The sequence below is a fragment of the Cebus imitator genome, unplaced genomic scaffold (genome assembly GCF_001604975.1).
Source record: "Cebus imitator isolate Cc_AM_T3 unplaced genomic scaffold, Cebus_imitator-1.0 Scaffold32, whole genome shotgun sequence".
Lineage (NCBI taxonomy): Eukaryota > Metazoa > Chordata > Mammalia > Primates > Cebidae > Cebus > Cebus imitator.
Window position 1 is genome coordinate 3,164,859 of NW_016107347.1, and position 12,641 is coordinate 3,177,499.

The window sequence follows — 12,641 nt, forward strand, 5'->3', positions numbered from 1 at the left end:
TTTTATTTATATGTTTCAATATGTAAAATGTTTCTCTTCAAGTGCGAAATAAAAAGTAGCCACAGGGGTCGTCTTGTCCTCCTGCCACTCCTTTCTTCTTTTCTCATCAACTGGGTTATTTTCTTTTACCCTTACTATTATTTTGCTAAAACCATACACACCCCTAATTACCTTGAAATTCTTTTGTTTCTTAGCCTTTCCCTGCAATGCCTAGCATGGTGCTTTGCATAGAGTAGGTGCTTGCTGAATACTGTACAATTGAAATTATTGAATTGAATGCCTACTCTCTTTACTATTTTCCTGTCAGTCTGTGCTTGCCTTAACCATGGACTCTCTTAAATCTGCAACTAATTCCTCATTGTTTTCTAAGGATCAAGTGAAGGGCAGCCACGCTGTTTACTTCCTATAATTTTTGTACTAAGATTTCCCCCAACCCCTTCCAAGAACTTGTTTGATGATCTGTGGCCTGCTATATTGCTTTTCCAGCAGATAACTGGGTAGTTAAAGTCCCCCAGCACCACCAGATCCTGTCCCAAGGCCACTTGGGTAAGTCTACCAAAGAACAACAACAATCACATCGGGAATGGTGATAATGCCTTGGATTTTAATGGCGCTTTTCCTCCTAAGAGACCAAAGTGCTTCTGCGTATATCATCTCCTTCTCTGCTTCCACCTCTCAAATCCTTGTAGAGGCCAATATGATATCCATCTAATGAACGAAGAAATCAGAGCACCTCTCAGGAAGTGACAGAGCTGATTGTTCAGTTAGTGGTTGAGCTTGCATTGCACTAGGAAATATCTGCTTCTAACTTCAAACCCACCACCCTGCACTTAGCCTGTGCTACACCATCAGCCTCCTGATTTGAAATTTCATTTGTGAACGTGTACTCAGATTCTCATCAGTTCTGTCCTAGTTTTCACTTAATCCAGAGAGTTTAAAATTGTCAGCTGCCTTTTCTCAGTCCTGGAAACCCTTGTAAATAGTCTTAGTGGGCAGTGAGGCACCAGGTCTGTAGTTCTGTAGTTGCCTTTGCCTCCGCTGCTGTAGTAAAATAGCTTTTCTTCATGTAGCCCCACATTCTAACTGTGTGGGTTTTCCAGGCTTGCTGAAGCAACAGAGCACCACATAGTAGCCCTTACAATAAATGAGCCAGGACTTGCATAAGTGTCCACGGGGATGACAGTAAGGGATGGGAGGGATGTCCTGCAAGTCATTCTTCTGCTTAAGATAAGCAAAAGGATTTTCTCCCCCTATGCCGAAGTTGCCCTTTTAATCCCTTATTTTGAATTGGTAAAAGTGGGATGAGTCTTTAATCTAAAGAGGAATATTGTTGTTCTTAATGATGATGAAAAATAATTACCTCCTCTAATCCTCTCAATGTCATGCCCTAAGAAGTAGGCACTATTAGTATCTCCATTTTGCACATAAGAAAAATGGAGCTTTGGTAGGTTAAGGAAGAACCACAGAATTACAGAGTTAGGAAGTCTCCAAATCAATCCCCTTAACCACTAGTGCTATAGATGGTGACCGTTCAGGAGCCTGATCATCTCTGTGAAGCGTCCTGGTATGAATCCTTGAGTAGGTTGCTCTCCTGGGAAAATCGCTATTCCCTGCCCCATCCAGACCTTTTATTTTTCGAATAAAACAAGCAAATCTAGAATGGGTAGCAGCCATCCTCATTATAATAAGAGCTGCATGCTGGGGCTCAGTGCTCGTCTTTGTTTCTGCCTGTTGGGGAAATAAAGGAGAGAAAAGATTTGATTCAAATGCATTGTTATGTGTATGTGTGTGTTTTCTCTTGGTAATTGGGTATGCCCCCTAAAATCTGGGATTCGATTTAATTAATTGGTTTAAAATTATTGCATGTATTTCATGTGGGTGGTACGTGAAAAATTGGAGCCAAATTAGTTGCTTTGTGTTCTTTAATACTTATGAGCCTTTTGAACTCAATGTAGATAATTATACAAAATACTATATGCATAATTAAGATGTATTAGGCTACCTATGATGTTTATAAAAACAAAGAGTTATGTGAAATAGTAAAATGAATCATGATCATGATGATCAGTTTTTGAAAGCCTACTGTGTGTTAGGTGAATCTATATGCGTCATCTCACATACTTTTTAATATTTAAAGAATTCTGCAGTTAAAGGTAGCTCTCTACCTGTCTTACAGAAAAAGAGGTGGAGGCATGTCCAGTTTAAATAATTCGACTGAGTGAATTCAGATAGCTAAGTGAGCAGCAGAGGCTAGACGAGGCAGGGAAGGGAGTGAAATCCTTATCCCAAACTTTGATTGGCAGAATGTTTCTAGGCAGAGAGCAAAGGAGCCCCAGGGCTGACTGGCCAGGCGGGAGAGTGGTGCTGATGAGCTGTTGGCTTTGCTTTATTCCTCTGTGTTAATGAAAGAATGAAAGCCCGCTCCTCACACACTGTGCGAAATCAGACCATCTGTGCTCCGTTATTGCCCACACTTAAGCACACGTAATCGTCCAGATATTTCCTGTTGCGTTTTTTTTTTTTTTTCTATTTCCTAAATTGCCCTGAAGGACTCAAATGGCACATTATGGATGTTCAGCCTTTATTTGATTGCTCTAGTACCGGATGGTAGGAAGAGTGAAGTGAAGTAGGATTTTGAAGTTACTCGTTTTGCTGAAAATTCAACTTGAAACACCCTGAACTCCAGCTGAATAGATTGTCCAATAAATTGTTTTATGCGCTAAACATCGTGCCACCATGTTGTATTTCTTAGGTTCTTATTCAGTCTCAGGTCTTAGAACCTCATTATCCCACTCCTCTGCACACAGCAAAGAACATCCTAGATTATCAGATCCAAAATCACAGGGAGCAATGCCCAGAACCAGCCGGGGCTTGCAGCACCAAGTGTCAGAGTGTTTTTACCCTCTGAGGCTCACCATACCTGAATATGATTCCATTTGCACCACTCCTCCTGTTTCCTCTGTGGGGAGGGCGCCGTGGAGACCATAAAGCCTCCAGTGTGTTTCTCTCTCCCTCTTCCCAGAGAGCAGCATCTCCGTGGAGGTGGCCAGCAATGCCAGCGTCATCCTTGAGGGCGAGGACCTGCACTTCTCCTGCAGCGTCCGCACGGCAGGCAGGCCTCAGGGTCGCTTCTCTGTCATCTGGCAGCTTGTGGACAGGCAGAACCGCCGCAGCAATATCATGTGGCTGGACCGGGATGGCACCATGCAGCCAGGCTCGTCCTACTGGGAGCGCAGCAGCTTTGGGGGCGTCCAGATGGAGCAGGTGCAGCCCAACTCATTCAGCCTGGGCATCTTCAACAGCAGGAAGGAGGACGAGGGCCAGTATGAATGTCACGTGACTGAATGGGTGCGGGCAGTGGACGGCGAGTGGCAGATTGTCGGGGAGCGCCGGGCCAGCACTCTCATCTCCATCACAGCTCTCGGTGAGTGAGCGGTGGGACTGGCAGAGGGATTGCCATGGAGACTGCTTTGGTGTCAGACACCTTATCCTGACTTCTATCAGCCAGAGCTCTAGCAGGACACTGTGGCCAGTCTTTCACATAGCGAGTTTAAAGTACTTTCCTTTATGTCTATTTTGTTTCTTAGAAGGGTTTAACTAATTAAGGTGTTGCCAGCAGGGTTGAAGGGACCCACAGTGGATGATGGGGCTCCTGGGGGATAGCAATAGCTGGGAGCTGTGACAACTCCTAGTCTGGCTGGCAGGGAGTGGTATCCAAATTATGTCCAGGTTAGTGATTGAAGTGGTGGCCCCAGGTGGGGGGAACGTGGCCACTGCCAGCCTGGCCTTGAAGAGAGAGAGCACAGCGGCGGAGCACTGTGTGACATGTCTCCCGCCCTGCTGCCCAGGGGCCAGCCTTCCTGAAAGTGAGCAGAGAAGGATGCAAAATCACCTATTGTCATTTATTTAGCATTTACTATGTTCCTGGCTGAGCCTTAACACTTAAGCTGAGTTGTCCCATTGAATCCTTACCCAGCCAAGTGACAAACACTTTCATTTTATGAGGAAACTGAGACTGAGGAGACACATTAAATACTTTGCCTAAGGCTACAAGTTTTTATCTACTCCCGATGGGGCCCCTGCCTAACAAAGCTATTTCCTCATTAGCGTGAAATGAAAAGATACCTTGACATTTGCTGAAACCAAAGATTAGATTTGCTTCTCACAGGGTAGTTAAAGAGGCTTCTATCAACATTTATCTGCCTGATATAATCAGTATATTAAATTTTAAGCCACCAGTCTGTGACTGCTGGGAAAGAAACTTGTCATGCCAGGTCTTCCTGTTTATCAGGGGACATCGGTTGGCCTCAGCAACGTTGTGTCCCACTCGCTGCGACTGTGTCACCACCTTTTTTTTGCAGGTAGGGATAGTGGTGCTTTTGGATGATCCCAGTAAAGATGGCAGTCTTGAACAGTTTTTGTCCCTAACAGAGTCCTCCATTTTCTTACCCTTCTGAAATTAGACTTACAGTTATTCTCTAAAGCTTAATCCTAAAGATTGACCTGCTTTTTGCAGTAATCATACAGCTCAGATTTCTGTCTTAGAAACTTCCTCCAGCGATTGAGTTTCCTGATCAGCCCAGGCCCTGTGTCCATACTCAGCACTTGTGTGGAGCCAATGAGATGGAACTTGGGGGGCAACTTTTGGATGTCCAGTACTGGTAGTTTTTTGTTATTTTGTTTTGTTTTTTACCATCCTGGAAGGTTAGGAATATCCGAGGAGTGATTAGAATTAGTGAGGATTGTTTCTAGAAGTAATTTGTGGTTTCACGTTATCCCGAGTTTTTTCATACACACCATATGTCTGGTGGTTCTCACAGCCAAGGGCACTGAGGAGCTCTGCCCTGGGATCCTGGGGCCAATACTGTTCATCTGATCTCTACCACCGAGATACCTCTGACTGGAGCCATAATCAGGTGGCCTAAAGGACTGAACAAGGAAGAATGGGAGGGCATTCTAAAGTAACTAAGGTTGTCTTTTCAGTCTAAAGTTAACAATGACACACATGAATTTTCTTATCAGTGTAATTAGATGTGGGTCCCAAATGCACAATGAGCCATTATGATGTTAGAGCAGCCCAGGTGCTCTGTGACCATGACATGTGCCCGTCTCAGGCCTAGACAGAGTCATTTGCTTGGAGAAGCTCTCTTTCCGTCAGGTGTGAGACCAGGAGCACTTGGTGTGGGTCCTGTCCCTGAGGTTCTGTCCCATACCCTGTCATGCAACACCTCCTACACATAGGTGCAGTGACCGTCATAGCCACTTCATGTTTAAGGATGGGCCTCCGTATCGTAAACTTTTTTTAAAGGGTATATAGAGATAGCTTATGAAATCCAAAGTGAAGGTTCAGAGTTTTCAGCAAATTGAACCTACTGTTTGCCAACCTAACTTCCCCATAGAAAGCCAAAAGATTCATCCTGCGGCCCGTCTTTCACGTGCAGAGTTTAAAGTACTTTGCTTTATTGCTATTTTATTTCATTTTTGAGAAGGAGTCTTGCTCTGTCACCAGGCTAGAGTGCATTGGCGCGATCTTGGCTCACTGCAACCTCCGCCACCTGGGTTCAAGCAATTCCCCTGCCTCAGCCTCCCAGGTAGCTGGGACTACAGGCACGTGCCACCATGCCCAGCTAATTTTTGTATTTTTAGTAGAGACCAGGTTTCACCATGTTGGCCAGGATGGTCTCCATCTCTTTACCTCGTGATCCACCTGCCTTGGCCTCCCAAAGTGCTGGGATTACAGGAGTGTGCCACCATGCCCAGCCCTCTATTTTATTTTTCAACAAAATACATATTTAATAAAATATAGTATATCTCATGTGCTGGGTACTATTTGAAGCATTTTATAAACACTGACTTATTTAATCTTCACAGGGACCCATTTTACAGATGGGAAAACAGAGGCAGAGAGAAGTTAAGTAACTTGTTTAATGTCACTCAGCTAGGAAGTATCAAAGTCTTGGCTGCTGGCTCCAGAGTCTAGACCTTTAACCACTATGTCATGCTTTCCATGGGTAAAGCAACCTAAAAAGGCCCCTGGAGTCACTTACAGGTGGATTTGGAGGCTAACCCTGTCATTGACTTACTAGATGCTTGATATTGGGCAATGTAACTTCTCTCTGCATCAGTTTTTACATCTCTAGGAAGAGATGATAAGCCTGCCTGTTCTACAGGGTTGCCTGGGGGATTCGGTGAGGCGTGATGTGAGCAAAGCAGCTGCCACCATGCTTGCACCTAGATAGGGCTCAATAAATACTGGCCGCTGTTAGCTTTGTGATTATGATCAATGTATGAATATTAAATAGTATTTCCTGGCTGAAGGAACTCTGAGGTACTCATATTGAGGAGTCCGTATTAGGGCTCAGCAGTGCTGCCCATCCAGTAAGGAATATTGAGAGGCTACAGCCCCTGAGAATGCGGAACTCTGCATTTAGGACAGCTGTCCCAACGCCGCTGGAGGTCCCCACCTGCTCTGCCCTCGGATTTCATGAGGGACGTGGGAAAGGGACTGGAGGTCTACTCCATCTGCTTCCCCTCTTGGCACCAGTGCATTAGGGGACCAGGAAAAGACGTGTTGGGGCTGCGTGGTTGTGTTTACCTCCGATGCAATGTAGGAAACTGGCTTTGGGGCTTTCTTTTCCTGTTTTCTCATGGAATGTCAAGATTTCTAGGAGTGACCCTGCCTCCATGCAATCAGTCCCTGAGAGGACTGTGGTGTCTAATTCCGGGGGAGGAGCAAATCCACGGGGGGATCTCATTGGGAAGGGTTGGGCTAGTGCTGCTCAGGAGGAATTGGTGGGCCTCTCTGTGGAGCCTGGTAAACTGTTGGACTGGGCCTCAGCATGACACTAAAAGCAACGCTAGCCTGAGTGCTTAAAAGGGGCCCCGAGACCTTCTGCTCTGCGCTGCTTGCTTTGCCAGCTGCCCATCGCTGATGTCATACTGCCCAGAGAAAGCCACATGCCTCCTCTGGTTGAATCTCTCTGCTCTGTCTCCAGAAATGGGCTTTGCAGTCACAGCCATCTCTCGGACACCAGGGGTGACCTACAGCGACTCCTTTGACTTACAGTGCATCATCAAACCCCACTATCCTGCCCGGGTCCCCGTGTCGGTGACGTGGCGGTTCCAGCCAGTGGGCACGGTGGAGTTCCATGACCTGGTGACCTTCACCCGGGATGGAGGGGTCCAGTGGGGGGACAGGTCCTCCAGCTTCCGAACCCGAACTGCCATCGAGAAGGCTGAGTCCAGCAACAACGTCCGTCTAAGCATCAGCCGAGCCAGTGACACGGAAGCAGGCAAGTACCAGTGTGTGGCGGAGCTGTGGCGGAAGAACTACAACAACACCTGGACACGGCTGGCGGAGAGGACCTCCAACCTGCTGGAGATCAGGGTGCTGCAGCCAGGTGAGTGCTGCGGCCCGGCGGGCTGTGTGCTCGCGCCGTCTGCGGAGGCGTGCAAGGTGTGCGTGGAGCCCTTAGCATCACTCCTCCTTTCCCAGCTCTTCGTTTACAGGCGTTTCAAATCAATAGGAGGTTTTACGAATCATGCAGTGGACCCTTGTATCCCCTTCCCTCGATAGCCAGTTGTTGTCTTACAGCACTTGTTTTCTTCCTCTGTGTTTTTGTTGTTTTTGAGTCACTGGAGGGAATGCTGTGGACATCGGGACACCTCCTCCTAAGTGCTTCAGTATGTAACTCCTAAGAACCTGCCCCCCCCCACCCCCCCACGGCACCATGATCACTCCTGGAATTTTACGTGATTGTGGTCCTATCACCCGCATTTCCCCAGTTGTCCCAGTCATGTCCTTTAGAGTTTTTTCCCTTCCAAATCAGGATCCACTCAGGGATCACACATCACATTTGTTGCCCTGCCTCTTTAGGCTCCTTTAATCTAGAACAGCTCCCTAACCTGTGTGTGTGTGAAGACATGGACATTTGTGAAATACACAGGCCAGTTGTTTTAAAGAAAGCCTTCTCTTTATTCAACCTCATCTCCTGTAATCCTCGTACAACTATGTGGAAGAGATATCACTGTCCCCGGTTCACAGACAAGGAAGTTCTGAGGAAAGAGGGAGGGTAATGGGCACTTACTGAACAGCTTGTTTGCGCTAGGCACTGAAGGTCACTTACTTTATTAGCATTGCACGTAACCCCAGGAAATATTTAAGTGACCAGCCTAAGGTCATGTACCCAGTGAATAGTGGAGCCAGGATTTGAACCCTGGTGTCTTTTGCCCACAGTGTTGCCTGTACCCAGGCTCTGTCCAGTTGTATGGGGCTTGAATTCAAGCTCCTTCCTCTATGGAGGCTGAGTCTCTCTCAAAGTGGATCATAAGGATGCATTAATTTGGGTAGCATTAGTCAGTGGGGCTTTCTGCAAACACTTTCCCCACCCGGCTCTTCTGCTGACAGGTGGGAGCAGTTAAGCATATGCAGCTCTTATGGTTTTCCTGTCTGTCCTTGTCTCCTGCCAGGTTAGAAGCTGGTGGAAGGTGGAGCCCAGGCGGTAGGCTCCTGTGTTCCTTCCCTCATCCAGCCCATGCCTCGGCTAGAGCAGGCACCTGTGCAAGAAAGGGCGAGGGTTTGGCTTGCAAAGATGGCTCAAACGCCTTGCCAGAGGATTTTTCTGCCCACTAACAGCCACGGTTAGTGCCTGACCCAGTCTGCTAGACTACTTTACTTTAGGTGGCCACAGTGTTTTTTCCAGCAGTGTGAGGTTAAATAATGGTCAACTGTGAGTTTCTCCTTCACCCCTTTTCACCCTAACAGAGTTCTGTTCTGTACCAGATTTGGAACAAGTGAATTGTATATATGATGAGACTGTTCCTTTGGCCAGTGAGAGCCTCTGCTTGGACTGACAAGACGCTCTGGGAAGAGGCTGTTTTGCTTAAGTGGATTTTCAGGTTAATGGAAGGTTAAGCAGAGACCCCATTTCATGTGAACCCTTGTTGTGGAAAATGTCGAGGTACCCACTTGCTTGCATTATTGAGTGGGACATTAGGATTGTAATTGCACCTTTTTTTGGTTCCTTCTGGCCCTCAAGGTCAGTTTTCTGAGCAGCAGTGCCTGTCACATGGCTCTGCAGCTGTCGAAGGTAGAGGAGGTGCTGACCCCAAGATGTTGTCTGACTTTGCCTTTTTGAATAAATCCCTAGTATCTGCCTGTTTCTGGCACTACTCGGAATCTGAGACTGGAGTGCCTAAGGGAAGAATACAGAATGAGTTCACTGAAGGTTCTAATTATTTGGATTAATTTATGATGTTACTAAAGGCAGACAAGGAAAAAAATGTTTGAAGTCTCTCTTAGATGTCAGGTTTGTGCTTAGTGCTTTACTCATGTTTTCTTTTTAAATTTATCCAGCAACCTAATAATGTAGGTGTTTGTATCCCTATTTTGCTCATGAGGAAACCAAGGCTCAAAGCGGCTGGAAATCTTGATGGAGGCAAGCCAGCAGGTGAAGCGGCAAAACTGAGATTGGAGCTGAGGTTGGAGCCCAGGTCTCTCTGGCCTCCATAGAGCAAACATGTTCACATTTTCCTTTATGTCATAATTGCCTCCCGGGTAGATAAGGTAGCTGGAAGGTTGGGAGACCCCGGATGTGCTCTGAGGACGTCTTTGTGTCTGTCGTATTTGAGTTGGTTTCTGTTGTGTTTTCACTGTAAGGTGAGAATCAACAGTGGTTGGCACAGGAGACTTATGAGTATCACTGCACTTGGGCTGTTATGAGGCCTCTACTTAAAGGTGCACAGTAATGTACTTTTACGGCCCTCTGGAGGCTAGGAAGAGCAAAGGTGGGCGCGGGAGGCCGCGCAGGACTCCCAGAGGGCGGCTGAGGCACCAGGAGAGTGCATCCCCTGAAGTGTTACTGTCTCTTCTCTATTAAATATTTATGCATTTAGCACTTCATATTTTCCAGAGAGCTTCCTATGAGTTTTTACTCTTTTTCCTATATACTTTGGTTCTGGCGCATTCATTCTGGGGAAATAGAATTAGAAAAATACATGAGAGCTGACTATGTTCTAAAAACTGTTGGACACATGGTGTATATTATCTCACTTAATCTTCACTGCAACCCTGGGAGGAGCATGCTGCTTTCCCATTTTGTAAGTGAAGTGACAGAGGCTCAGAGAGGATCTCACTTGCTCAAATTAATACCTGCTGAGTGGGGAAGTTGGGATTTGAATCCAGGTGTGTCGTGTTAAAAAGCAATTGGGTTAGGGAGTCTTTGACCTTTTTAAAGGCTGTGTAATCAGAGATTACTCTTTCTGCATTCAGAGTTAATGGTGTCCTTTACAGAAGGATTTTCTCCTTGCATACCGATGGTGTGCAGGAGTCACGGCACTAGTGTTACTGGTCGTAACAACAGTAGAGCTAATATTCACTGAGCATTTCTTGTAAACCATTCTGAATGCTTTACATGTAATGACTTAGTTCCTCCTTCCTTCATCCATGCAGTGCTGTGAGGGGGACTGTTTCACTCAGCTTCACAGATGAGGACACTGACACGGAAGTTACGTAAACTCTTCAGTGTGCCACAGCAAATGGCAGAGCCAGGATTCAAGTCAGACAGGCAGTCTGGCTCCAGAGTCCAGGTTCCTAATTTTTTTATTATATGTTCTAGACACGCGTTTTTCTTCTCAGGAATCCTCTTTGGTACCGGGTACTTGTATTTAATGTTCCCTGTCTCTGGTTAACCACCCCTGATTTCCTAACCCCCTTTAGCATAGACTTAAATTTGTTTTTTTGGAAGTTGGGGTCATAAGACACTTGTAGAGGTTCCTTGAGACACGGTTTGCTGATGGTGCAGAAGGTTAACCTTGTGCCCCTTTTAACTCCTGATTCTTCCAGCTTCTGCCACAAGGTGGCTCCAAGACTTGGGGATACCAGAGGCTCAAAACCAGCACTGTGCTGTCTTCTTTTGCTCTCCCTGCATACCTTGCCCCTCAAAACATAGATTCTGAGCCCTGCTCTGGTGTCTTCCATAGAAATGTCCCCTGCCACCCCCGTTTTAAAGAATATTGTGTTGAATATTCTTATTCCATCAGAATCAAATAGGAATCCGGGGACTGTTGACTCACTCACGCTGGTCCGTTTACCATCAGCCTTCCGCTGCTGTGATATCATTTATCTCAGCAAGGTTCTTTGCGGTCTGTGCCCCAGACTCGTCCCTGCTGGAGCCACCTGCTGATCCTGCCCCCATGTCAGTATTCATCAGAATCTATGGTTGGAGGCACAGTTGCCTTGTTGTGGATCTGTTATTTGAGCATTCCTTATGCTTGCTTCCTGCTGCCTATGCACATCCCCAGCAGAGTCTTCAAGGAATGCCATCACTCTCATGTGACCATTGATCTGGCTTAGCCTGAACCCCATTGATTGCAGTGTGAGCCCCCCAAGGGGCATTTAGGCAAGACTTTCAGCCAGTTCAACATGTTTGGTTCCTAGTTCTTCATCAGTTCTTTTTTAATTGTGAAGCATAATCACTTTGCTTCCTTCTGATTTTCTTTAGCTCAAAACACCCTCCAATTATACATCCCTAAATACAGAAGCAGTCAGGGAAATGCCAGCACTCATTTTCCAAATGTTTACGACAATATCTTGGTTTGGCTATTAAATATTGTACATTAAAATTGACAAAGCAATAAACAAGCTTCCAGGAGGACAGCCTCCGGTGGTGGAAAGCCGATTTGTCAGGGGTGTATTCTGCTGGGATTTTACTGATGGGCAGTCAGGATGAATATTTAATACCCTCTGGATGTTGCCAAATCGGTTTTCTTCTATTTCTTATTGCTGAGCTGGCAGATTGGGATAGTGGAGGGCTTTTCTTTGACTTCCGTGAGCCCAGAGCATGTGAGCACTGGCTCTCTTTGTCGCATTGTAGTGGGTGACTGGCTGCCCCATCCCTCAGAACTGGCCTCTGCCTTCTTTCAGGGGAGTCTGGGGTCCTCTTTCTTCCATCCCAGGTGGTGTCTGCCTGTTGTCTGTGCCAAGATAGAATGAACGTGAGTGCAGGGGCCCTCAGAGGAGTGCCCAGCACTTCCGCGACGCCTCAGGCCTGTTGTCATGGTAACACCGGGTCACTTGTTATTGGCATCAAATAGCCAGGGTCACTGCTCTGCCTGCAGACAGGTAAGGCAGGGTAGTGTGCATCTGGGTTACTTTAATTAGCTATTTCCACCTGCAGACTCTTGCAGCTTTCCCCTTGCCCCTCCCTCCGTGTCTCTCTGCATGCATGTTTTAGCACCTACTAAGTGCCAGGTTGCCATGCTGGTGAGGCTGCAGAGGTGGGTGTGTCACGTTACTGCCTTGCAGGCTCTGAGGGAGGCAGCACGCCTAGGAACAGAGGAGAGCAGAAAAGCATTACAGGTGTGAAGGCAGAGCCAGCACAGGGCATGGGCAGGGGCAGGATGCATGAGGAGGCAGTGGGGTAAGGGTGAGGGCAGGAGGTTGGGAAGGAGGAGTGGGGCATTTCAGGCTCAGAGGAGAGTGTGAATAAAGACAGTCACAGAGGGTGGGAGCAGCATGCTTATCTTGAGATGACTAAAGCATGGGGTCTGCGAGGGGTCTGCCTCCAGGCAAGCTGGCAGGGATCAGGAAGTCCTTTTTGTACACGGGAGGGTGGGCGGGCATATATAATGGCTAAAAGCAA

General features: G+C 46.9%; 1 protein-coding gene across 4 annotated transcripts in view; it reads left to right on the forward strand.

Annotated features, from left to right (window-relative positions):
* Positions 1 to 12,641, forward strand: part of IGSF3 (immunoglobulin superfamily member 3) — a 95,433-nt gene that overhangs the window by 62,457 nt on the left and 20,335 nt on the right. For 2 of the 4 annotated variants that reach the window (XM_017524188.2, XM_037736999.1), the window contains exons 6-8: positions 487 to 546; positions 3,023 to 3,424; positions 6,996 to 7,400. In XM_017524188.2, the coding sequence (XP_017379677.1) occupies positions 487 to 546; positions 3,023 to 3,424; positions 6,996 to 7,400 (867 nt within the window). The remainder of the gene's footprint in view (positions 1 to 486; positions 547 to 3,022; positions 3,425 to 6,995; positions 7,401 to 12,641) is intronic. The other 2 variants (XM_017524189.2, XM_017524190.2) reach the window with 2 other exon arrangements.